Source organism: Vanacampus margaritifer, chromosome 8 (genome assembly GCF_051991255.1).
Source record: "Vanacampus margaritifer isolate UIUO_Vmar chromosome 8, RoL_Vmar_1.0, whole genome shotgun sequence".
NCBI classification, from domain to species: Eukaryota; Metazoa; Chordata; class Actinopteri; order Syngnathiformes; family Syngnathidae; genus Vanacampus; species Vanacampus margaritifer.
Genome location: NC_135439.1, coordinates 1349289 through 1376426, shown reverse-complemented (window position 1 = coordinate 1376426; position 27138 = coordinate 1349289). Strand labels below are relative to the sequence as shown.

General features: G+C 41.7%; 2 protein-coding genes and 1 long non-coding RNA gene across 4 annotated transcripts; 1 reads left to right on the top strand and 2 right to left on the bottom strand.

Annotated features, from left to right (window-relative positions):
* Positions 1–4715: 4715 nt before the first annotated feature.
* rims4 (regulating synaptic membrane exocytosis 4) lies at positions 4716–19194 on the top strand. Its single transcript, XM_077574301.1, has 6 exons — positions 4716–5359; positions 10141–10285; positions 14501–14613; positions 16407–16508; positions 16898–17037; positions 17863–19194. Exons 1-6 carry the CDS (start codon positions 5263–5265, stop codon positions 18079–18081), a joined length of 816 nt encoding a protein of 271 aa, XP_077430427.1. The 5' UTR covers positions 4716–5262; the 3' UTR covers positions 18082–19194.
* Positions 19195–21401: 2207 nt separating this feature from the next.
* On the bottom strand, positions 21402–24850 carry abraa (actin binding Rho activating protein a). The gene is made up of 2 exons (XM_077573914.1): positions 23562–24850; positions 21402–21936 (listed from the first exon to the last, which is right to left on the bottom strand). Exons 1-2 carry the CDS (start codon positions 24153–24155, stop codon positions 21499–21501), a joined length of 1032 nt encoding a protein of 343 aa, XP_077430040.1. The 5' UTR covers positions 24156–24850; the 3' UTR covers positions 21402–21498.
* Positions 24851–26146: 1296 nt separating this feature from the next.
* On the bottom strand, positions 26147–27100 carry LOC144056603 (uncharacterized). 2 transcript variants are annotated; one of them, XR_013295086.1, is made up of 3 exons: positions 27049–27100; positions 26424–26635; positions 26147–26261 (listed from the first exon to the last, which is right to left on the bottom strand). It is a non-coding gene; the product is annotated as an uncharacterized LOC144056603 (long non-coding RNA). The 2 variants fall into 2 exon arrangements; XR_013295085.1 differs by having other exon boundaries at positions 26424–27093.
* Between the last annotated feature and the right edge of the window lie 38 nt (positions 27101–27138).

The window sequence follows — 27138 nt, the reverse complement described above, 5'->3', positions numbered from 1 at the left end:
GATATGGAAAGCTCTCATTAAGACCTACAATTTGAGGTGCAACTCAATGAGGCTTATTCGAGCTGAATTTTTGACTTGGTTACTGGTTAAGCAAGTTTTGTGGTCATTGCATCATCATTGAAGAGCAATGACACAATGGCCCTCGTCAATGCGTTTAATGTGATCCATGCCTCAGTGTGATTTGTTGTAAAAGCACTTATAACCTTTGTATTGGTGAACTTTGACCCAAGGCTAATCCCCCCCCAAAATTCAAGCGAATCAGATCAGAGGATACCTACCTGCTACACGTCCGCTAAGTTTGCAGATCATCGGATACAATTAGAGGGATTTTCCATTTTTATGTGTGGGATTGACGTATTTGACATTGCTCAGCCTCTGACCTTGACCCTTTGATCTTTGACCTACATCAAACTCCAAAAGCATAGAATTGAAGTGAGGCGCGGTCTTGCTTACGTGTTGCTGTGGCGTGACGATAGATGACGATGACGAAAAGGGGAACGTGTCTTCCATCACGCCGCCGCCCGCCAGCGCTGCCATCGATCTGTTGTGAAGCGTCATAACTCACAGCTGGCTGTGGGGGCCCCCCAGCTGCCCAAAATCAATCCAGTTGCTTTTTGTGCCTGCAACAAACCAACGAGCTGCTGAGCTACGTCACAGGACGACAGACAGACGTCCAAGCAGCGCCGCCGCCTGTTGTTTCGTGTTAACAAAGAGCCATCTCGTTTTTTGACGCTACGCTGCAATTCTTGCTTTCCCACACCACTATAACGCAAAACAGAAAAACAAGACAAACACAAAAATGGCGTTTTTCTAAGTCTAAAACCCACTGACTAACTGACCAAATGACAAATTTACAAACTCACTGAGTAAGTCATTGATTGACTGACTAAATGATGAAGTGGCTTGCTGATGAACTAACTAGCTAACTTGGATTGATAGACTGATAATTGACCTAATGACCAAATAACTAACCAACTTACAGTTTAAATGGCTAATAAGCCGACTAAATGACTCACCAGCTAACCAACTGCCTACCTTTCTGACTGACTCATTGAGTAAACGCTAATTGTCTAATTAACTAACTGACTGATTTACGGACTAACAAACCCACCAACTGACCCACTTGATAACCGGCTTACCTACTAGATGAGATACTCACTGACTAACTAAATGACTGAGTAATTTTCTGACTGACTAACCGTCTCACCAACTGACACAATTTCCAATTCTGGACTTGACAACTTACTGACTAACCAATTTCCAATTGGCTGAAGGACTGACTAATGGAAAGACCGAGCGGCTACTGACAGACTGTCTTACCCAAGATCAACTAACTCAATGACTGACTACACAAGAAACGAACTAACCAACTCACGATGATGTCCTAACAATAAACCATTTTTTCCATCAGTGACGCGCTTCCTCTTGCTATTAAGTTAATAACAAGAGGAAGTGCGTCAGTTAGTAGTAGGCTATTAATTAACCAACCGACCGATCGTTGATATGTTTTCAACTCCAAACGGACACTTGACCAAAAGGCAATCAATAATCAATCAAGAGTGGAAAGCTCCTCTTTCTTCAATAATTGTTGATCCCATAGGAAATCATGACAAGTAGAAAAAAACCCCCAATAAAACACTTATTTGCTGGCATCAACAACAAACGCCTGCAATAAAAAAAATAAAATTAAAATAAATACATATTGTGGCGCTGATTGCGTCAGTATGCAAATCTCAGGTGGTTTGTCAGAACAGGGAGCTAAAATAAGCTAAGCTAAGCTAAGCGCGCCTATGGTTGTTCTCGAGCGATTGTTGAAGGTGGCGGGAGAACGCGATGAAGATCAGATAATTGTAAGTCGCCGCTCTACTTTCAGAACAAATTGAAGTCTGAGGCCTCGGCCCACTTTCACACGCACACAAAAAAAAAAAAACTAGGCTGAAGTGTGTCCCAAAAAGAAGCGACCCATTTCTTATTTTTATTATTGACATCTTGGCTTGTTGTCTAGTTAGCTGGATGTCTTGTTAGCTGCTTCTTTTGTGTATTTTTTAGCTGGCAGGTTGCTTAGTCAGTTGAGAGGTTGGCTTGTTAGCTACCTGATTATTTTGTGAGCTAGTTAGCTGCTTAGTTCATTTGCAGGCCAGGTTACTTTTTAAGATGGCAGGCTGCTTTACGGAGTGGTTATTATTATGCTGCCTTCACGGGGTCTCGAAATGATGGTAAATACCAGCTGTCGAGTAGAAAATTGCACGTGAATGCCCCCTCATGTCGTATTTTCTACCCGACAACTGAGAATTAATTTTGATAGCCGAGTTGAAAGAACTATTCAAGTTTCAACATGGCGGAGAGCGCCGAAGGATTTGTGAATGGCAAGAAATATGAACACTTGTAAGGGCGTCAACGTCCGCTAGCACAGCAGGTTGTTTTAGAATCGACACAATGACGTAGCATACACAATTTTGCTACAAGAACAAAATGGCACGAGCAGAACTCGGTCGTAATTCGGGGTTTCCGAGTGGTAAAGTCCATTTTTCCCAAAACACGTGAAGATAGGGTTTAGTTGACTGGTTAGCTAATTGGTGTGTGATCTTATTCGCTGGCGAGATGCTTAGCTTTGTAGCAGTTTGACTGGTTAGGATGTTAACTCATTGACGCATTTGCTGCTAAGCCTGTTACGCTTTAAAAATATTTATGTTGATTTATTACCTGGTTTGCTGGTGGTGTTTTTTGAAAGTTGTTTGGTTTGTTACTGGATTACTAAGTAGTTCGCTAGATGCCCTGTTAGTTGTTTATTTTGTGAGTTTTTGTGTGTGCGGCTGGTTTACTGGTTAGCGCATTTGTATGTTGCCTTTTAGGTGGAAGGCTGGTTAGCTGGTTTATTGCTAAGGGTTGGGTAATTACCGGTACTAATTTGTACGTTTGCAGCTTAGCTGACTGGCTAGTGAGTTGAATATTTGGAAAGCTGGTTATTTTGTGTAGTCGTTAGCTGCTTAGCTCTCTTTTTGGCTAACTTTTAGTAGCATAACAATGTGGCCACCATATTTGTGGAATTTTATTGGAATAACCAAAAACAAACAACATCGAATGAGCACTTGTAGCACATCAAAACTACTCCATAACAAATTTGGGGAAAAACATAACAATACCCGTCAGAAATCTGTGTTGTAGACCCAGTTAAGACCCACCAGCATTTTAATTGGTATACTAAAATATATTGATCAGATATTTTCTCAGCCCCGCTGAGTATCGGTCAAGCCGCCATTTAGCAAAAATCCTTGAGCAGTCCCGAGCTTGGCTCTGATTGTCTAATAATAAACTGGTTAGCTCATTTTGTGGTCTATCTTTTAAGATGAAAGGCTGCCTCAGTCACCACACACACACACACACGCACGCACGCACACACACACACACACACACACACACACACGCACACACACACACGCTGTGTATGTTTGATGAAGAATCCCAGAAGTTAAGCTCATTTTGGAGTCCTTAGTGCAGATAAAAAATGTTATGTAACTATGGCTGTCGTGATGGATTACCAGGTAGCTGTAGAGTGTGTGTGTGTATGTGTGTGTGTGTGTGTGTGTGTGTGTGTGTGTGTGTGTGTGTGTGTGTGTGTGTGTGTGTCATATGTCTTCCAGAGACATTCTTTGACGTCAGCGTGACTGCAAACAGTCGTCAAAAATAATGTCAACATTTTTTTTACAATGTAAACCAATTTTTATTCTTATTCTGATCTATTTTTATGAGCCAGGAGGGAAAGCGATGTTGCTTCTCCGAACGGTGGACGTGCTTATTCGTTGGCTAACGCGGTGACATTTTGGTGAGTGCTGAGAAACGGCTGCAGATGCTTGAAATAGAAAAATGAGCATCTGCTTGCGTCCTGTCGTCAGCTGATTGTGACACGTTGCCGTGGTTACCTTGGCGACGCCTTCTTTTCTTTGGCTCATTATCTGTTGATGTTTGTTATTTAGCAACGTTAACTTAAGGACTTTTTTTGTGGTGCAAAAGCAACATTATATTTGGAGTCGTATGAACTGTGTTTTTCTCCCACTGTTTTTATTGATTTATTTTTACTTTGACTTGAAAGGGAACTCAAGTCAAAATGTTCTTACAATCATATGTTCAATGCACCCCCACTAGTCAAAAAATATAATTCCGATGAATTTTGCATTTCTGGAATATGAATGAAGCAACAGAATCTGATCCTTGTCAGGGGGCGGCCATTTTGCCACTTGCTGTCGACTGAAAATGACATCACAGTGCCTGGCGCTTTCAGCTTGCAAAGGTCACATGACCAAACCCAGACAACAGGTGAGCCGTGATGGGTCGAAAAGTTTTAACTTGACTTCCCCTTTAATACTAAATAATTCATCATTTTTATCTTGAAAAGCTACTGCAAATTTTTTTATTCCCTAAAATAGAATTTTCTTATAAGATTATTATTACTAAGGTTTTTTTTCTTGAAAAATTAATATTTTTCTCAGTGTTTTCCCTAAAAAAACTTAATATAGGCTATATTTAATAAAATAATTGTCACCAAAAAAAAGTGAGCAACAGTTTATTCCTTAAGCCATGTTGCTGACAAAATATCATTGCTTTCCCCCCCATCATTGTGCCTGATGGTTTCTCCTCCAGTCTGCCAGCCAGCCACGCCCCCTTCCCCATCCCTTCCCTGTGATTGGCTGGCTCCTCTCCTCCCTGCTCTGCTCTCCTTCATTCCTGCCAGACTCTCCTCATCCTCTCAAGTGAGCTGACTGATAGCGGACGAGCATCCGAGCCCAGGAGGCGACCGTTGCCGCCGCCGCCGCCGATACAGCTGCCGCCATCACCTCCTCCGCCACCTCCAGCGCAAAGTTGCTTGTTCCCCGCCCCCACCACCGCCAGTGAAGATGCGCAGCGGAGCGCCATCCGCACGGCTCCAGAGGCGCTCCTAGGACGGCGTCAAATCCCACTTTTGGGACCTGGGAGCAAGGAACAAAGCATCCTCTTCCTCCCCCTCCTCTTCTTCTTCTTCGTCCTCCCTCGTCTCCTCCTCCTCCTCCTCCTCGCGCCGCACGCCGCAAGCATCTTCCCGGCTTGTGACTCGCCTTTCCCGGCTGGCTTGGGGGGTCTGCCGCCGCGGGGGGCAGCCGACGACCGCCGTGCAAGACGCCGCGCGCCGTACTCCGCGTGAAGAATGCCCAGCAGCCGCGCTTGGCCAAGCCGGCCGACCCGGGCCCGGCGGCGGGCGGGGGGACCACCGGAGGGGGCGGCCTCTACATGGAGCGCTCGCAGAGCCGCATCAGCTTGTCGGCGTCCTTCGAGGCGCTCGCCATCTACTTCCCCTGCATGAACTCCTTCGACGAGGACGATGGAGGTACGTGCGTGTGCGTGCGTGCGTCGGGCTACGTCGCGACTGCCCATTCTCATCCAATCTCATGAATAACGGTAAAGACACTTGTCTAAAATATTTCTTCGAATTCAGCCATTTCCACGTATAAAATATTTTTTCAGAGGGGGGTAATATTCCGAGAACAAAACTCACAATTTTGCTACTTTATAAAATGGCAAATTTGTGAGAAAAAAACCTCTGAAACTCATGACAAATACACGTAGCGTAGCGAGAAAAAAAATCGCAAATTTGTGTCTTTATAAAGTGGCAAATTTGCGAGAAAAAAACTCGGAAACTTACGAGAAATACACGTAGCGCAGCTATAGTCGAATGTGAGGATTCGTTGGTGGGACGCCGTTTATAAAATGAAAAGGCGGGATGGAGACGGATTCATTCTTCATTTAAACTTTACTCGTCATGCACGGCAGCTCGAGCGACAACACTTCCTGATCAGCTGACTGACACGAACCAATCAGAAGCTAGCATACTTTAGGTCAATGCAAGTGAAAGACGGAGAGCGGCAGATTCGACACATCAACTTGGCTACTTGTACAAAAAAAAAGTGTGAATAATAATTCTGGAAACATAAATGTACAAGTAAATATACATTTTAACAAATGAACTTAAATGCTTGATCCTCAAGGTGTGGAGCGATCCAAAGCGAAGCGTCTTTGTCGCTGGCAGTACCCAACACTGCTTAACTCATTTGCGCCCCAAAACGTATAAATGTTCTATTTTAAATATTCCCATGCTCCCAAAGACATATTTATACGTTTTTATGTTGTTGTTTTTTTAATGCTAGAGCATACAGAAGCCTTTGATGCAGCCACTGAATCAAGGATGGCAAAAATCTGGTCCAAAAAAACAGGCCAACAGATGGCAGCAGAGTATAAGAGATCAACCAGGGCCATGTTGCAAAAAGCTCTTTTCCCCACAGTTTTAAACAGATTTGTGAATAATGATCAAACTTAGCTATAATCTAATGAATGCTATTTGCTGCAAAACGGAAACAGATAAAAAAAAAAAAATCCTGATGAAAGAAGCAACTTTTATCTTTCTTTTGGTTCCATGTTTTTATAGAAATAGAACGCAATATTCTGTGGGCTTTGCAAAATCAGTCAAGATCCAGTAAAACAGCCAGGAGCAAAGGGGATTGCTTCAGTCAAAATAGCTGCGAGTGAATGAGTTCAGATGATATGGTTCATATCTGCTGAAGCAATTACTATCTCCTGTCGACTTGACTTGACTCGACTATCTCCTTATTTGAAAACCCGACCGAAAAGTATTGGCACAAGCATCCGAGTAGTACGCTATGTGCATTTCTCGTAAGTTTCTTGAGTTTTTTTTCTCACAAATGTGCCGCTTTATAAAGTAGTAAATTTGCACGTTTTTTTCCCTCTAAATTGTGTGCCAGTCTCTTGGGGTAAAATAGAGGAAAAAGAATCATTAAAAAGCACAGCATTGGCCCCAAAAGACGCTGGCCCAACGGGCATCTGCCCTGTATGAAAAAACGGGAAAAACCTGGCACTTTTTTTCTTGTTTTTCAAAGTCAATTAAAAAAGTAACCCCCCCCCCCCCCCCCCACACACACACACAGAAAAGCAAAACAATACAGTAAAAAAAAAAAATTGTTTATGTGAGACTGCTACAGTACTTAAAAATAAAATCAAAAAATGTCTAAATAAATTTCATACAATTCTTGTGAGGTACTTTTTTTTGGTACTTATTTTTTTTCTTCCAATTTTTTTATGTATTTTTTTTTTTGTATTAATCCTTAGACTAGAAGATAAAAAGTGATATATTTCCCCCTCATAAGAAATACGAAAAATGGTCTTTTCTAACCCTAATCCCTTTTTTCTTGTTTGTTAAAAATAAAAAGTCAATTAAAAAAGTACCCCCCCCCCCACACACACACACACACAGAAAAGCAAAACAATACAGTATAAAAAAAATATTGCTCATATGAGACTACTACAGTACTTAAAAATAAAATCGAAAAATGTCTAAATAAATTTCATACAATTCTTGTGAGGTACTTTTTTTTGGTACTTATTTTTTTCCTTCCAATTTTTATATGTATTTTTTTTTGTATTAATCCTCAGACTAAAAGATAAAAAGTGATATATTTCCCCCTCATAAGTAATACAAAAAATGGTCTTTTCTAACCCTAATCCCTTTTTTCTTGTTTGTTAAAAATAAAAAGTCAATTAAAAAAGTAACCCCCCCCCCCCAGAATATTAGTTTTCCACAGAAAAATATATTATTTTTATACTTAAAAAAACGGTACTTAAAAAAAAAAATCAAAATAAATTTCATGCAACTCTTGTGAATTTTTATTTATTTTACTTTAATTTATTTAATTTAAATTTAATTTAATTTAATTTAATTTCAAATACTGTACTGTTTTTTTCTTTAAAAATGCATTTATTTATTTATTTTAATTTATTAATACTTAGACTACAAGATAAAATGTGATTATTTTCCCCCTCAAAAGAAATACAAAAATGTTGTTTTTTTCTTGAAAAAAATTTCCTCAATGAAAAACATCTTTATCAAACATCAAATGGTCTGGCGAGTGGCGACCAGTCCGTTGTCTGTCCTCACACTGTCCTCGACCATTCAATTGTTAGTCTATTTCTGCCCTCCAATTGTCTGTGTGTTGATTGGCTGTTGAGATATACTGAGCGGCGACTAGTTCGGTCCTTGTTACGTCAACCAAAAAAAAGAAGCAACGAAACGTGCTGAGCGAATCCTTTCATGTCCACTTGATGATGTGATGATGTCATGCGTTTGGCCGCCGTCCACCATCATTGGAGGTCGTTGCATGGACGCCGTGTACTTTTTCTCTCTTTGACCGAAACAAGGAACCAGCTGGTCGATGCGCGTGTTGCGTCTGCGGGTGCTGCTGTTTTGGTTAGCAGCAGCGTTCCAATGGGGCTGTCCACGGGTTGGCAAATTGTCGCTAAAATGCTTGCCGTTGAAAACATGCACTGGCTGGACTGACACTGTTTGAACAGGTCCGTTCATTTACCGTGATAGGTTAGCTGCAGGCGGCCATCTTGTTTCCAAAATGAGAGGACGCACCTGGTAGAGATCACGTGCTTCATCATCCCGCCTTCTCTTCCTCCTCCCAGTGGAGCAGACCTCCTTTCCTGGCACGCCATTTTTTACTCCTGACTGTTTTGGGTCGCCCCCCCCCCCCCCGCCCCCCTTCCCCTATCCGTTAACCCCCACCCCCGCCCCCACCCCCACCCCATTCCCATCCCTGTTCGTGTGCTCGTCATCGTCACATGCTCCATGCCGACCCCGAAGCAGCTTTTTGTTGCTTGCATTTTTATCGTACAAAGAATGAAAGGAATGTTCTTTTCTTTTTCTTTTTTTCCAAATCTGCGGGACGTGCCGACCCAATCTGCACACGTAACTCAATCGGCTACAATCCATTATTACAAGCGTGCGTGCGTGCGTGTGTGTGTGTGTGTGCGTCAAAGTCAGAGTTAGTCTCACTTTGTCTGTGTGTGTCTGAGCCATAAGGAGACGTTGGTGTCCCAAAAACAAGGTCACTCACACCTCTTCACTTCATGATGAGCCAGACGACAGACACGCACACGCGCGAGTGTACGCGCGCACGCACGCACGCACACACACACACACACGCACACACGGAACACCTTGCTTGCTGCCATACTGTGGTCGTGCGTGTATTGATTTTGCGAGTCTCTCATGTAGCAACAAGATGAAGTGTTGCTGTGTTATCGTTTTTGTGTGCGCGTGTGTGTTTCCCGCGCGTGTTTTGCTTTTTCATCCGTTTTGTGTCAACTTTGACTGGAAAAATGATTTACGGCGGCATAGGAAATATTTTTCAAGGTCAGCCAGTCAAACAAGATTTTAAAACACTCTAATATCCCGTGTGTGTGTGTGTGTGTGTGTGTGTGTGTGTGTGTGTGTGTGCCAGGGTTATTCTAGCTTGGGAACTTTCATTATAGTTAGTTTTTTTTAATTTCTTTTTTTTTTTTATTGTAGAGTTTTCAGAGCGAGTTTATTAATTTTTAATAGTTTAAGTTTTTTCAAAAATGTTTTAGTTTAGTTTTAGTATACGTTTTTTTTTAACGTCGTCTATTGTGTATGCAAGCGTGAAACTGCCAATGTGGAGTAAACATTTTTTTACTGGTAAAGTACGTGCAAACGTATTTGCATACTCTTATGCTTGAAGAATGGTTGTTATTACAAAAACGGCCAGCAGTTGGCAGCAGAGTATAAGAGATCAACCAGGGCCATGTTGCAAAAAGCTCCTTTCCCCACTGTTGTAAACAAATTTGTGATAAAATATTATATTATATATATATATATATATATATATATATATATATATATATATATATATATATATATATATATATGTATATATATATATACAGTATATATTATAAAATAATGATAAAACTTTGTTATATTCTAATGCTAATTGCTGCAAAACGAAAACAGATCGAAATGTACTTTTTTTTTTCCTGTTGAAGGAAGAGACTCTAAGTTTTTAATAGCAATGGAACACAATATTCTGCGGGCCTTGCAAAATCAGTCGAAATTCAGTAAAACAGCCGGGAGCGAAGGGGGTTGCTTCAGTGAAAATGGCTGCCAGTCAATGAGTTAAATTAACTGCCACAGACGAAAACAAAGGGCATTTTTGTTACGTTTTTGTAAACGTATCATTTTCATTTCCTTAAAAAAAAAGCATTTTTTGTTAACCAAAATGTTTTGTGTGCGTGTAGTGGACACGGACGGGCGCAAGCTGAAGGGCGCCATCCAGAGGAGCACGGAGACGGGCCTGGCGGTGGAGATGCCCAGTCGGCCGCCGCGCCAGGCCAGCCACGAGTCCATCGAGGACAGCATGAACAGTTACGGCTCGGAGGGCAAGTGAGTTCGCCGCCGAACTTCCCGCCGTCCACTTCGTCGGCGGCCGCGCTGAAAACATGCGGCCCAAAATGACAGCTTTTATTATTTCGCCACGCCGGGTCGTTGAGATTGAAAAAGTGGCTTTCGTTCACCCTGTTGTGTTGAAAGCAGTTCAGGTCGGAAATTTTGGTGCTTCTGAAACTAAAAAAAATATATATATATATATTTATATATATATATATATATTTATATATATATATATATATATATATATATATATATATATATATATATATATTTATTTATTTATTTATATATATTTATTTATTTATATATATATTTATTTATATATATTTATTTATTTATATATATATTTATATATTTATTTATTTATATATATATATATATATATATATATATATTTATTTATTTATTTATATATATTTATTTATTTATATATATATTTATTTATTTATATATATATATATATATATATATATATATATATATATATATATATATATATATATATATATATATATATATATATATATATTTATTTATTTATATAAATATTTATATATATATATATATATATATATATATATATAGCATCTGTATTTGTCAGGGTTTTGTGAGAGAGGCACATGCGGATACATTTCAGGTCTTGCATTAGGGCTGCAATTTGTCAATTTTGTTTTACACAGGTGGCGTCCAGAGGTGGCAAATCCAGGTCCAGACAGTTAATACCCTTTCACAGTTTGGCTTTAGCCCCAGGTGCTAGCTAGCTAGCTCCTCAGATGCTAGCTAGCTAGCTCCCCGGGTGCTTGTTTACCTGCTAGGGAGCTACCTAGCTAGCTAGCATGAGGGGCTAAAGCCAAACTGTGGCAGGGTTTTTTACTTTCTGGACCAGGTGGCAACCCGCCTCATGTTATGGCTCTAATAGTCCAGGCACCAGCCCCTTCCACCCCCCCACAACCCCCACCCCCCTCCTCCTCCTCATCATCCCAATCTCCAGAGAGGTAGTGTTCACTGGAGGCTTATGACATCATTGGCTAGTACACTAGTGTAGTACTATACACACAAACACACACATGCGGGTTGTTGCCAACCTGGCTATGAAATCCTGCAGTTACATAAAGGGGGGGTTAAAATCTGACTGGGAAGGGGGAGGGGGGGGCAAAATCAGCAGAGGATGATTGCATCGCATGCACACACGCGCGCTGTTTCTGTTTCTATTTATGACTAAGGCGGTTTTGGCTCCAAAAGTGCAGCAAAACATCAAAGGGCCGCAAGAGACGCAGGTGGGCGGCACCCAAGGGAAGGCTGGCGGCTGATTGGCTAATGAGAGATGCCAGGAGCCAATGGCATTGGAATGCAGGAAGCGTTTGCAAGCTAACCAAGTGGATTTGAAACTGGGATCCATCAAGTGACACTTGCTAGCAAATTTAAGTCTTGACTTGCAACGTCTCGCAAATATACAAATATTTCCTCAAAGAAACACATATTTTTGTCTTGGAAAAAAATATATTACTCTTATATTACCCTTTTTTTTTAAAACCTTTTTTTCCCCCCTTAATTTATTATTTTTTTTTTTAACATTTCCCTGTTTGAATTGTGTGCATTATTCTCTCATAATGTTTTTTTTTTAAAGAAAATTTCTTCAAAGAAACTCATCTTTTTCCCCACAAAATAAAATCTGAATATTTCCTCAAACAGGAGTTTTTTTCCCCCTCTTAAAAAAAAAGACGAAGGAATATAGTTCTATATAATATATATATATATAATATGTAATATATAGTTGTAATCATTTTGATATGTGGAGGGTGTCCACGATGCTCACATTTTTGCCATTAGTTTCTTGGTCTCGAACCCCTGCTAACAGTGAGCGTTCGTCTTCTGCCTTTTTGTTGTTCGAGCGCACTTTACTGATTGCACAAACTGCTGCTGTGCACAACGTGGCGGCACAGACGGAAAAATGACGCTTGCTCAGGCATTTTCATCACTTTTGTCAGCACTTGGCAAACATTTCTTGTGTGCTGTACGTCAAGCCGACGTTAAACGCCATCAAAGTGAACAATTGCCACGCTTTTGTCATCCTGGGACCGTCCCGTGGCGATGGCGGTGGCGGCGGTGACGCACGTTAGGCGTGGAGGTGGCACGCCGCGGCGTGGGAGGAGAAGGAATGAGCGAACGTGCGTGTGTGTGTTTGCGTGCCGCCTGCCGCTCGTCTTTTGGCGGGAACGCGAGTGTGGCCGCCACTTCACGCGTACTTATTTCTTGTGGGTGGCGAAATGTGTTGACTCCGGCTAGTGCATCATGATGGAATTAAAAATCCAGTCCCAGAAGATAGTTTTATTCTGAAACATGATATTTTGTGGATTTGTTCATCGTGAGCAGACCCACAAAAAAGTCTCAGGAAGCAACGCCCGATAAGACACAGGAAGTCGGCCATTTTGGTTCAAAGCCATCATTTTTTTATGTCATTTTTGTTCAGAGTTGCATTGGCTGTTTCAATGGGTTTTTGCTTTTGGGGGGGCGACATTTAGTCCATGAAGCCGGTTTGACTTAGCAGCATGAAATTTGGCAGACTCGGTCTCAGGAAGTCATTTTCACGTTATTTTCGCCATTTCAAGTGTCAAAAAAAGTCTCAAGACCCCATTCTTGAAAAGACACAGAAAATCGGACATTTTGGTTTGCTTTTACGGGATTATTTAAAAAAAATGCAGCCCTCAAAGCCAGTTTAAGTTAACGGCATGAAAATTGGTCGGCTCGTCTGTAATGAGAAGACCCACGAAAAAGTCTCAGGAAGACTGAAATGGTGCACTTCGGCCATCTTCCTAAAAAGATGAACTTGTCATGGAGATTTTGTCCAATTGCTTGCAAATTTGAAGCATGTTTAGACGACATTCATTTGTGGAGAATTCGATTTTCCATTGTTGCGTAATAATGGAGGATGGCAGTCAAGTGTGTTAAATCCTCTTGCTCGCTTTTAGTTATCAGTTTGGCTTGAATGGATGTCCCTGATGGAGAACCCTCACTTTTTTTTATGTACAGCACTATAAAAATTTATATTTTTTGTATGAGAATTAGCATCACATTATATCATGTGACAATACATTTATAAATAAGTTTGTTCCTGTCCTGTAAGTCCACGATGGCGTGTTCGTCGCATATCCATCGAGCCAGGCGGATAACTGGATATGTCAAATAACGTCATATTTGCAAAAAGAAAAAAAAAAAATCATGAAAAGTGGATCAAGTATGACCTTGGATATGCGTGATATTTTTGGTGTCATTTTTCTACCGTAATCCCCGCAGTGGCGTTGTCATCTAAAGCTGTAATTCCCTCTCACTCACTCACTGGGCTAATGTTGATGGACTTATTGCATTATTAATATACCACACGTATATATATATATATATATATATATATATAAATATAATATCATCTGACCTCATTAAAGCTGGCGGGTGTTGCTGCTTAAACCAGCGCGCTTGACAAATGTTGACTATTAAAATGTGCGTTGAATACTCTTTCAAATATTCTGGCCCCGAAGCCAGTTGCACTTTGCAGCCCATAACTTTGGCAGGCATGTTTATCAAACAAACAAAAAAAAAAAAAGTCTTTAAAAGTTATGCAGGAACAGGCACGCTGCCAGTTTACTTTGAAATTGACATTTTGTTTATTTTTGCCCGGAAGCCTTTCAAAGGAAAACTCGTCCAACAGGTTTTGTCCAATTGCGACCAAATTTAACATCCGTCCACGAAACAGATGGTTGATGCTAATTCGCTAAATTGCAAAAAAAGGTGAATTTTCCTCATTGCGTGATGGCGGCGGTCACGTATTCCAGCAAAGTTGGACGATTCCTTACAGGGACTCTTGCGATGTTTGCAAAAATGAAGGCCCTGAATCCAGGTTCGCTTAAGCCACTTAGCTGGCGGTTGTTTTGCTACTAAATGAGCACACTTGACAAATGTAAAATATTAAAAGCATAGCGTAAACGACTCATCTTGGCTAAGTGATTTCGTTGCACCGAGACAGTAAATTATTCACAAACGACTGGCAAGACGCTCTGCACTTAATTAAAGCGCCGGTCCAATTGCTGCTTCTTCCTTTTCTTCCGCCAGAATCTTCTCGTAAATATCCTAAAAACGTTTGCCAACATTGTGCGGCTGAACGTCTAGAAATATCTGACTTTTGTGTGTGTGGTTTTTTTTTGTTTTTTTTTGTAGCCTCAACTACAGCGGCATGTGTCTGGCCTCTGACGCCCAGTTCAGCGACTTCCTGGACGGGATGGGACCGGCCCAGTTTGTCGGCCGGCAGACGCTGGCCATGACGTCCATGGGTGAGTTTAGCATTTAGCATTTAGCATGTTAGCGCTTGGAGGTGGTCGGAGCATCAATTTGCATTTCCTAATCCGAACCGCAACTCAGGGACGCTCCGCCAATGATCTTGTCATTTAGCATTGTGGAGCGCAAACCCTCAACCGAAGCCTGACCCGCTGACCCAAAACAAAGCTCATCTTAATCCTGCTTGTCGCTCCCGCAATCAACACTCGAGGGCGTTCGTCACGTCCGCGCGGCGTCGCGTTAGTTATCTAGCGTGCCTTGTAAGTGGGTCACTTTCCTCCCTGGCAGAGGCCCGGCGTCCTTGGCCGAGCAACACCGACAGAACCGGGTCCAGTCCAATATGATGTAACCACCACACGGCCCAGAATAGCCAGCCTGGCGTGCGTGCGTGCGTGTGTCTGAACACGCTTCCATTCTCTTTAGTTTAACCGGATATTGATTAATTATGGAACATCAATTTTCCTTAAATATCAAGGACATGATAAAAAAAATATATATATATATATATATATATATATATATATATATATGATTTAAAAAAAAAAAACTCCACAAACATCCATCCATCCATTTTCTTAACTGCTTGTCCTCACAAGGGTCGCGGGAACTCCACAAGCATTTCATTCAAAAAATAAGTTAACTGGTTAAATGATTTATTAATGAAAATAACACGTGTTATAATCACTTAAGTGTTACAAAAACATGGACATCAGCAAGGAAGAGATGAAAATGTTTTCATAATTCTAATTCAATAATCGTAAATATAAATAAAATTAGTCGGGTTTTTTCATAAATGTAAGACAATGCTTTTAAATTCATGTGAATGGTAAATTTCAAGAAAACAGTCAAATAAAAACATTTTTGGCCTTTAAAAATGTATTTTCTTGTTTTTAACTCTTTGACTGCCAAAAACGTTAAATAACGTTTAGTAAAATCCTATGGAGGAGTGCCAAAGACGTTAAAAGACGTTTGTTTCAAAACAGAGGTGAAACTAACCATTTTCTATTGTGGATTACTGAAAAACGGAATAAGGTAGAAACAAACTTTTTTTTCTGATGAAAGATGAGAATCCAATCTTTCATTTGGTAGTATGTGTGTTTCCATAGTCCAAACACATAATTTTCTATGGACCTTGAAAGATCAGTCAAAATGCTTAAAATCGGCTTGCACCCACGGCACCCCTTTTCTGAAAACGTCTGGCAGTCAAAGAGTTAAATAATCGATTTATGGTTTTACCACATTGTATGAAACAACAAAAAACGTATGCTAAATCAAATTGACCTTTTGACACGAACTAAAATTAATTGTTGCGTAAAACAAAACGCAACTATTGTTAGGAATCCAAAACAAAAACATCAGGAGGAAGAGACGAACAAAAGTCCCAACTTGACAGCCAGTTTCTGGACAGGGGCATTGGGCCGCAATCCGCCACCTTAGAGTGCCTCGTTGTCCCAGCATGAAAAAGCCCGATGGGATATACGTATTGCAGCTGCCATTCTAGATGAAGGAGCGTCCATGTTTCCATCTTGTCGCAAACATATTTGATTGACACTTGACATTTGAGCAGGGCGTGTTTTCAACGGCTTGATTCTTCAGGATTTTCAAGCCTCATTTCATATACTTGTGCATTTTTTGGAATCACCCAAATTTAGTGGGATTGTTAACAACGTTTTTCTCTGCGGTGTGCCAGATTCACGTATTTCTTTTCACTTGACAGCGACTTCAAACTTCAAAGTCAAACCGATCGCATAAACGTAGCGACTGACTGACTGTGACGGCTTCCATCCAGGTGACGTGGAGATCGGCCTGATGGAGAGGAACGGGGGGCTGGAGGTGGAGGTGGTCCAGGCCAGAGGGCTCACCATGAAAATGGGCTCCAAGGGGCCTCCTGGTAATTCCCCGGACACAACACAGACAACAAGAGTGGCCGCAGGTTGAATTGTGTAACCGCAAACTATTAAATCTGTGCCGTTGCGTAATGTGGAACGTTGCCGTGTTGCATAAGAACAAAAACAGGCCAGGCCAAAAAGGATAAACGGCACCAAAAAAATCAAAAGAGCATGACAGCATGAAAAAAAAAAAAAAAAAAAAAAGCAGAAGACAAAGACACTTTGACTTTGTTGTCAGTTTTCTTGCCAGATTTGCAGAATCTGTGTGATATTGTCATATTTTGGAATTAGCGATTTTTGTACTTGAGTCCCCCCCCCCCCCCCCAAGGATTATTTGTGTGTGCTCTCTTGCGTTTTGACAGCCGTGTTGTAATGCTGTGCGTGTTTCTAGCGGCCTACATCAAAGTCTACCTGCTGGAGAACGGAACCTGCGTGGCCAAGAAGAAAACCAAGTCGGCCAGAAAGTCTCTGGACCCGCTTTACAACCAAGTGCTGGTCTTCTCCGAGAGCCCTCAGGGGAAGGTGGTCCAGGTACGTGCGTACGTATGCTTACGGAGGTGTGAGTTGTGTGTTTTATTCATTTCCCGATGTGGGACATTTTGCCACCAAGCTCCGCCCCCATACAATAATGACGAATCTAACCTTTGGCAATTTGGCGTCATCCATCTGGCTAATAAATATGTCAAATTTAGTAATAAAATCTCCAGCAGGAGTCTATCTTAAAAAAAAAGGAATAATTAAAATTCATTCTGTATTTGTTTTAATTTGTTTGTATGTTGTGGTAGTTTAAAAAATATATATATATTTTTTTTAAAGTCTAAAATAGCACAAATGTCCGCTTAAAAACAAAATGGCTGAATGCATTTTTTTTTTAATGTGTTCTTGAGTCTTTTTTGGATCTATGTGTGACAATCTTTTGAATATCATGTTGCCAAATATAGCTGGCTTTGGAATTTAAAAATAAATAAATAAAGGATCTCTTGAAACAGTTCTCCTAAAATGAGGTCCAATTAGGCCGACTTCCTGTATTTTCTCTGATATATTTTCCTGACACGACTCATACAAAGCATGTCTACCAAATTTTGTTTTTGTGGGCTAAATTTTCTCCAAAACGAAGAACCCATGGCAACAAGATCCTAAAGTGTCGGCTTCCATTCAAAATGGCCGACTTCCTGTGTCTTTTCAGGCATGGCTTCAAGAGGCTTTTTTTCCCCCTGTGGGCCAACTCATGATTAGCAAATCTACCAAATGTCATATTGCGATGATGAACTGCTTTCAGGGTCTGGATTTTCACCCCAAAAAAAAGAAGATCCAAATCATTTTGTTTCTTTGTCGTCCTTGTTGTGGCGCCATCAGCTGATCGTTTGGGGCAACTACGGGCGAATGGGGCGCAAGTGCTTCATGGGCGTGGCCCGCATCCTACTGGAGGAGCTGGACCTGAGCCGCATGGTGATTGGCTGGTACAAGCTGTTCCCTACCTCGTCCATGGTGGAGCCCACCAGCGCGCCCCTCATGCGCCACTCGTCGCAGATGTCCCTGGAGAGCGCCGTGGGGCCCTGCTGCGAGCGCACCTGAGACCCCTGAGGCCCCGCCCCCTCCTCGGAGGCCCACGGACACATTCGGGATGGGAAGCCTGGGATCCGCCGGACTTTGGACTCGTGGACGCTTGCCGTCCTCTCTTTCGGGACCACTTTGTCGAGGATGCCGCCTCCTGTCCGGACCAACTCGACGCTGCAGGCTCAGCATACGTCAAACGCTCGCTCGCATCTTCTTCTTCTTCGTCGGCGTCTTTTTCTGTTGGTTCTCAAACATTTTGGGTCCAGTGGGGAACATTTTCCCAGGGCTCCACAATTGAATGATCAAAATATCATGAGCCGTAACAACAAAAGTAAACAAACACAATTCTTATTGAAGTAAAATACACATTTCATTCAACAAAAAATACATTTCTAAAACTGCTAATTGCCGGAAGGAATTTTAACCTTAATACGGGAACGTCACATGTACGTGAAGATATGTCTTCATATCAGCACTTTTAATTGGCCCAAAGTTCTGAAAAGTCAACAAAGCCCAGTTTGAGGACCTTGTTCGCTTTTTCTTCATATGTCCGTGTGAGCTGCTTGTTCTTCACATTTTAACATCATCACAGCATTTTTCAAACCAGGAAATATTTGAATGTAAAGTTTGTATCGGACCGAGATTGACCGGAACATCGAAAGGAATATGACACGTGATGTAACTTAAAGCAAAAAATTGATTGCATTACTGAGAAAAAAGCCTTAACCAAACTATACAAAATAACTTACAAAAGCAAAAAAAAAAAATCTAAATAAAACAGGAAATAACAAAAGAAAATAAACACATTAAAAAAACAAAATGGGAAAAAACCCTGGCGTAGTGATGATGTAATCGTATTTTCGAAAGTAAAAGGACCTGATAAATCAAAAAGTTAAAAACACAAAACAAATTTGAAAATGTTTAATTTGAAAATTTACTGATTGAAAAGCAAATGAACCAGAGTAAAAACAAGTCTACAAAAATACACATAAAGGTATTAAAACTCATATGGAGAACTTTACAGCAAATTCAATGTAAAAATGAATGTATATTTTAAAAAATATATGTTTACAAACATCAAATTAAAAATTACCAAAGCAAGATAAAAGTAAAAAAAAAAAAAAAAAGTAATCATCATCATTAAAAGTAATTTACCTTGCAGAGAAAAATCAATTTACAAAACTAACTAAATTATTATTTACAAAAGCAAAAAACAAAATATAAGTCAATAAATGTTTACAAAAGTCAAAACAAAATTAAAAAACAACCAAGTTGACAAAAGTCAAAGAAAAAGGAACTAATAATATAAAAAGTAAAACAACTGAAATAAGTGTGCAAAAGTGTAAAACTAGCTTGCTAAGGTAAGTATTAAGTAAAGTTACAAAAATAAAAATGAATGTTTAAAAAAAAATGCAAAACATGAAATTACAAAATCAAAACAAATCATTAGCTAACATCAGCTGTACTCGTGACATCGATGGCGTGAAATGTTCTTTCCATGCGTCTTTTCTTTTGTTTCTTGACGGGCAACTGCGTAGCGCTTACAAAGCTTGTCAGAAAGTCTTGTAGCATAATTGTACACGTCATCTACTTGTTTTTATTTTGGCGAACCGCTAACCATCGCTAACGTGCCAACCTTGACCAGCAAGTGTCTTCCTTCACTTCACATCGCAAGGTAGCATCACGTAACAGCCGTTGCAAAGGCTGGTACCATATCGTCAGTTAGCCGTTAGCTTCACGTTAGCTTCGTGTGATGAGAGGAAGCGGGGGTGTTTAATTTTTGGCACTTTAGGATTCTTCACGTGGTGTACTGTATATATTTACGATTGTGAGCCAAAGGATTTATGCTAGCTTGTAGCGTTAGCCACTAGAATCGGCATGCAGTCAAATGCGCAGTTAGCACGGCGAGGCTAAGCTAAGGGACAAAGCACGATGTAGCATATTTGTTTTAATTTTTTAATTGTATTTTTTTTACTTTTTATGAGCCAAACAAGCAAAAGTTTGTAATCCCCCCCAAGGATTTGATTTCAGAATTTTGTTTAAATTAAGTTTTGACCTCAGGTTTGCCAGTAGCAGTACTACAGGGAAATTATTATTATTATTATTATTATTATTATATTTGTACACAACAAATCATGAGCTACATTGTGCGAAGCAATAAAATCCCAAAGCTGCCGTCAATAAGGCAGTTTTTGGAAGAGATTTAACATCCGCCCCCATGCTAACATGCTAGCCTGTAGCCTGGATTATCATCATTCTATTAGCATATGGAATCACTGCTTTTTTTTTAACAATGCAAAAAATAATAAAATAAATACAAAAAAAACCAAAACAAAATATGTAGATGTTATTATATAAATATTTAATATATTTAATAAAAGGTCTAAGGAATTTTTGTGTTTTTTTTTGTGCCAAAACATTTTCTGAGAGAATCCAGTTTACAGACAATTTAATATACTTTGTAATTATTATTATTACTCCAAAGTCACCCGATGTAAGCTGTTAGCGGCTAGCGTAGCGACAACAGAAAACAGCTGTGTTGTGAAGTCATAACAAGAAGAACATTTTATGGCAATGATCGTTATTGTTACCTCCGCCAAGCATCATGGAGCACGTCAACTTCCTGTTTCGATGATGTCCTCTTTTTTTTCTCTTTCCTTTCTCCCAAAAGGGCAAAACCTTAAAAAGTTCATGCGAATGTCAAAGTCGAGGCCTTGGTGGAGGTCTGCTCTGCTATGTTTGATTTTAGCGCTAATACGTTAAGCGGAGGCCTTCCACACGCGGCGGACATGTTGCCTCTGAGGACGAACATCGATGAGAATGTCAAAAAGATCATAAGCATCAAATTGATTGAATATATGAAGTTAATGAATGATTCCTAACAAAAGTCCTTTCCTTTCGACTTGTTTATGATTGTTTGGATGCACATGACCACATTTTGTGACTTGGATTAAATAAAGTACAATGAGGAAAAAAAGATATCAAGAAAATGTCTTTATTCCAATCATAGTTCCAACTGTACAAACCAAATTCTTCTCCGAGTTCGCTAAATGTGCAAACTGGGAATCTTGGTGTTGCAGAGGTCAACGGGTTGAATAAACCAAAAGGGATCAAGTCGCTAAAACTCGACCCCAGGGTTCCCCAATTGCGGTCCTGGAGGGCCGGAGTCCTGCAGGTTTGAGATGTTTCCGCATACTAGCATAAGTGGTTGATATCATCGGCTCACCAGCATGCTTGATAACCATCCTGATCTTCAGTATCAGGTATGTTGTCCCTGCAGGACTCCGGCCCTCCAGAACCGCAATTGGGGAACCCTGCTCTACACCATCGTTGACCAGGATGAGTTTTCAAACGGCACTTCTGGTCCTTCAACAAAGTGTCCTGGCGTCCACAGCCGTCATTGCGCCACTCGGCGTCCGTTTGGAGGCGTCCCCGTCAGTCCGTCACGGTGATGACCACGTGGTCGTCTTGTCCTTTCCACAACATCTCGCCCTCAAAGTGGAGCATGTTGTGCTTGCGGCAGCGCAGCAGGATGCCGACCACCTTGTCGGAAATCTTCACGTAGCGTTCGAAGAGGCGCCCGAAGGTGACCGCGGTCCGGCCTTGCCGGTCCTGGAGGCCCATGTCCCGGATGATCCACACCATCTCCTCCATCTCCCTGCGGATGTGCTTGTGCGCGCGCTCGCCCCGCTCGGCGGTCTTGGAGCCCTCTTTGGGCCGACCGTAGCCGCTGTCGCCCTTGCGCAGGCGCAGGCTCATGGCGTAGTCGTAGTCAAAGTCCTCGCTGAAGGGGTTGACTTTCTGGCCTTCCGTGTGCTCCTCGGACCACTGCTGCCAGCGACTCTTGATGTCGCCCATGTAGGCGATCTTAATCTGAAGGCGAGATAATCATGGTGATGATCGTCATACAGCAAGCGTGGCAAAATAGTACCAAGGCAACTCGTATTCAAATTGCTTGTGTGTGATTTTAGGGCTAAGCTTTCTCACAGCTCAATCTGTGTCCTCGGCAACTTTTTTCTATTGCTGGCGTCTGCGTCCTTCTCTGACTTTGGAAATCATCCAAAGTGATACTTTGGGCGTTGTGTGGTTAGTCCACGCAACGGAATGTCATCATTGTGACCTTAGTTTGTTCCGTACGAAAAGGAGCTTGAGCTCGTCTGTTTTTGCCGTTAGTGACGTCACAATTGAAAGTTTACGTTTTTCGCTCGTCTCGTCTTTCTGAAGGTTTTCTTTCAAGCGGCTGTCAGCCGTCACTCAAACCTTCAGCCTGATTTGACCTCCTGTTGCAACTGAAGGTCACGCTCTAAAACATGTTGTCCTCCAGCTTTATTTACATTTTACTGTTCCAGCTTGTGTGTGTGTGTGTTTTTTATTATTTTATTTTTTTTACAGCTGTTGGAGCCTGCGAAGGGGCCAGCAGGCAGCTCGGTTTGCCTTTTATAGGACAACACGACCCGCCTGCGTGCTCGGAGTTGGGTTTCTCCAAGAGACGTCAGAGCGACGGTGGCGTTTTGTGCAGGAATGTTTACACCCTTGGGAAGAAACCCAAGAAATCAACGTACTGCTAGTGCTGAATATCGCTGGAAAACATCCTAATTGTTTGCAATCGGAACCGATCAGAAGAAGACAACGTCCCAGCGGACATCGGACAACGAGGTTGTTAAGTGACATTCAAATTTCTGTCATGTATGTGTCCCGTTATAATGCCACCACAAGCTATGATGTCACGCGACGTAATATCATGTAATTCTATGACAGGTTGTGATGTCATACTACGGTGCAAGGCTTTAACGATAATCCATAACGATACTTTGTGAGCTCTACTACAAAACATCCACTTTAGGTTACATCACGCTACGTCATCACTCAATGACATAATGCTATGAGGAAATTCTCCAATTGAAAGGTTCGATGTAACAATACTACGTAACGCTACGGCGTAGTGCTACAAAGTAACATTACAAAGCAACGTTACATTGTAACGCTAGTACACGGCGCTATGATGTAACGCAACAACGTAATGCCACAGTGTGACGTTGAAATGTAACGCTAGAACATAACGATACAATGTAATGCTACAGTGTAACGCTACAACGTAATGTTGTAATGTAATTTAAGGCTAAAAAGCACCCCTCAAAAATAAAAAATAAAAACTCTAGAACATACACTATGATGTAACGCTACAACGTAATGCCACAGCGTAACGTTAGAATGTAACGCTAGAACATAGCGCCACGATGTAACGGTACAACATAATGCTATAATGTAACGCTGGAAAATAATGCTACGATGTAACACTACAGCGTAACGCTACAACGTAACAGTGCAATGTAACCCTAGAACGCTACAACATAATGTTACAACGTAACACTACAAGGAAACGTTGCAAAATAACGCTAGGACGGAATGCTACAACGTGCTACGTCATCCAGCGGTGTAACATTATGTGGTAATGCTATGCTATGGCATTTTCAAAGTATTTGCCATTCAAAGGCTACCTTGGGCCTGCTGCTGACTTTTTGACACTTAACGTCGGTGGTCTCCGTCTTCGCATCTGCGCTTTCTGCGGGCGTCACCTCGTCCCCCAAGCCGCTGTCCTCCGTGTCCAGGCTGCTGCTCCTGGAGCTCAGTTTCCTCTCTTGCAGCATCAACTTCTTGTCGTGGATGATGCCACCCCCGCCTCCGTGTAGAGCCCTTATGTGGCGCCGGCGCGTGGGCGACTCGTTACCCAGGAAGGGCTTGCTCTCCTCGGGACCCGACTCCATCTTCCCGCGGATGGCGTTGACCACATCGCCGCCGCACTCGCTGAGTCTGGGTTGAACGCTTTTAGAGATGGAAACGCTCCGGATGGCACTGGCGTCACCAGAGGCCGTTTCCTTGGGTTTGGCAACTTTGACCACATGGCGGCGCTCTGTGGCGTCGTCGTGGTCCACGGAGGTGGGCATCCATCCGGCGGGAGCGGCGTCCTGCCTGTTGGCGTGTTCTTTGGCCCAACCCTGCCAACTCTTGGCCAGGTTAGCCACCATGGCGGCGCATCGGATTTTCCTCACGGCGCGTTTGAGCGCGGGGGGCTCCGTTCGGGGGCCGCTCATCGTTCCGGCCCGAGCTCACCCAACAATCTCAGAGCTGCGGCCGAGGATGTGGCAAATCCGACGCTAAGGCTTGATGATCCTTTCGGGTCAGCTTGCGGATCTTCCCGGGAACGTCGGCGAGCCTTCCGAATTGTCGCTCGTTCACTCGGTCAGTGGGTGAGACGCCCGCTCGGGGGCCCTTTAAATAGAAGTACGAGATGGGCGGGGAGGGGGCGCCGGCGGGAAGATGAGATGTGAAATCTGGTCTCATTGACATTGACACACACATGCACATGCACACGCACACAACATGCACATACATTCACTCACACATACACACAAAGTGTGTAATGGCGTGTGAGGTCACAGAGAAGCTAAAAATGACTCCCACCTGTCGGCTGGATCCCGCTGAGACCAATTCTACCACTGAGCCTGTGCGCGCGTGCGTGTGTTTCAATTTTTGGTCACACGCTGTACTGTATGTGGCGTGTGCGTGTCTGTGACTGTACGAGTGTAACTATGAATGCACGTTGACGCGAGCGAGTCTCGGATTCTATTTGGCTGTATGAGAATATGCATCAGATATAGCGTGTATGAGCTCATGTGAAATCATGACGTGAGCTTACGCAAATATTAAGGAGCCGCTGCAGAATTTATGGTGTAATATCGCAAAGATGACATTAGAATAAATGATGAATTTTGTATCTCATGACGAAAAAAAAACCCGAAATAAACTGTTTGTTTGAAATACAAATCTAATCTCATATTATTTTCTTCTTTGCACATTTATTTATTTATTTATTTTTACTTGAATGAATGATGTATTGTTTTCCATAAAAAAAAGCAAATGATTCTGCTAAGATTCTGACTTTTATTTTTGTTACTCGCTCGTGTTTGTGTTTGTGTTTTCGCTTCAAACGCTTCCTCTTCATTTGTGCACCGATTCAAACATGCGACTGGGTGGAAGCCAGCTCGGCTTTCCATCATATGCGTGCGCGCGCTAGTTCCCTGTCTGATGCCAGAATATTTTGCACGTGCACGTTCTCGCCCACCCTCTCACCGTGTACCCCAAAATAGACACCAACAAGAAGTGTGCGTGTGTTTTTGTCTTCGTATCTTAGTGTGAAGTACGATAACTTTATTGAGGGGACACAAAAGAACAACAATTTCGTGGTTCTTTTTCAGGTCTTTGTGCGCATTCAAGTGTTTCTCTTGTTCGTCAGGCTTTTGTGTACAACAACACTGCTGCCACACTTTCACTTCTTTCAGCCTGTGCTTTTGTGTGTGTGTGTGTGTGTGTGTGATTGCTCTTTTTATGATCCGTGCCTCATTTTCAGGCTTCCATCTAACACTTCTATCGCACCTTTTTATGAGGTTATTTTTTGTAGCACGCCCCCTTTTTGCCCTCACTGTTTTTTTCCCCGACTTGTGTGTTGCACGCTATCACACTTTGCCATTTTGCTGACTCTGCGCTTCTTTTTCTGTGGCAAACGACTTTCATGCTTTTAGTCAAGGTCATGACGTGCCTCATTTTCAGGCTTTTGTCTTGCAAACTGCATTTCTGTCACTCAGCTCAGCTTGCGTAAGCCATTGTTGTGATGTATTCCCGCACTGTACTTTTTCAGGATTTGACGTGGCACAGCGTACTCATGTGCCCCTTTTTCAGGCTTCAACCTTTTACCTTATTGTCATTTGTATCTGTCTTTTTTTTTAGGCTTTTGTATAGCTTGTTGCTGTCACTTATCACTGTGTGGCACACGGACATTTAGTCACTCTGTATTATTTTTTTCACACCACCTAACATTGCTATGTATCACATATCAGTCTTTTGTTTAACCCATTGATCAGACTGTCACTTCTATATGTGCCCTGTGTAAAAAGGTAAAATCGAATTTACATATTTACAATATTGTGTAGGGTTCAATGTGTATTTCAGGTCTAATTCTCATATGTACATCCACTCCCAATAACCTCATACAACACGTGATTTGCAGTTTAGTGCACACAAGTGATGAAAACAGATTTATTTTTAATGAAAAGTTTTATTATTCACAAAAACATGAACTATAGACTTGGGCTTCTGGTGCTGTGTCGCCATCATGTGGCCAAGGTCAGTCATGACAGCTCCTGCAAAGTGTGACACTCATTAGCATTAGCATAAATGTTCACATAATCATCATTTTGATTTTTACCTTCGATAAACAAAACGGTTTAACTTCGTTCTCACTTATTTTATTGCTTTCAACAAGTTAAATTCTTTTTATGCTTATTTTATTTTGGTGTTTTCACCTTTGAAAATGGCGATTTACTGGATTGTGGTGTGGCAGGGTTCTCTTCCAGCACAAAGCCAGTGTGGGTGGGCTGAGTGTGGAATGGGTAACACCACTGCAAGTCTGCTCTGCCTCTTGCACCATCTAATCAGAACCAGAACCAGTATAGCAGACCGGACCGGACTGGAGGGGAGGCTCTCGTAACAAGAAAATAGGAATTTCTACACATCCCTGTTGGAATGCCAGCTCACATTAACGGTGGTGGACAAAGTCAAGCAAATTAATAGTAACAATACTGAATTATATTACTTTATTTTGGGTACATTATACATTTTAATCCCCCCCACCCACACATCATGGCACGTGCTCTCCACGTGTACTCATCTGCTTCAAATTGTTTTCTAAGCAACACAGTCACACAATCGATCAATCCTAACGCTCGATGGATCGATCACTATGCCCATCTTACATAATAAGACATTTCTGGTTTGGGATATTTATGACATAACATTTCAATAAAACCTCATGATCGTCCCTTTTATGTCACCGTGCGTGGCACAATGCCTTCAACGTTATTGAAACAACCAGAAAGTGACCCTAGAAAGTAGAAAAGTCATCTAAGTTGGATTTGAGAAGATACTTACCACCGGCTGGACGAGCCACCGAACGTCCGTCGTCAATCGTCATGGACGGTGGAAAGGTTGGGAGGAACAAAGGGGGACAAAAAGGAGGCA

Excerpts from the sequence above, each read along its gene's own strand:
- rims4 (XM_077574301.1), top strand. The coding sequence starts at position 5,263 with ATGGAGCGCTCGCAGAGCCGCATCAGCTTGTCGGCGTCCTTCGAGGCG. Across the intron at positions 14,614-16,406 it reads GCTGGCCATGACGTCCATGG|GTGACGTGGAGATCGGCCTG; the intron begins GTGAGTTTAGCA and ends GCTTCCATCCAG. Across the intron at positions 16,509-16,897 it reads GGGCTCCAAGGGGCCTCCTG|CGGCCTACATCAAAGTCTAC; the intron begins GTAATTCCCCGG and ends GCGTGTTTCTAG.
- abraa (XM_077573914.1), bottom strand. The coding sequence starts at position 24,155 with ATGAGCGGCCCCCGAACGGAGCCCCCCGCGCTCAAACGCGCCGTGAGG. Across the intron at positions 21,937-23,561 it reads AAGTCAGCAGCAGGCCCAAG|ATTAAGATCGCCTACATGGG; the intron begins GTAGCCTTTGAA and ends TCTCGCCTTCAG.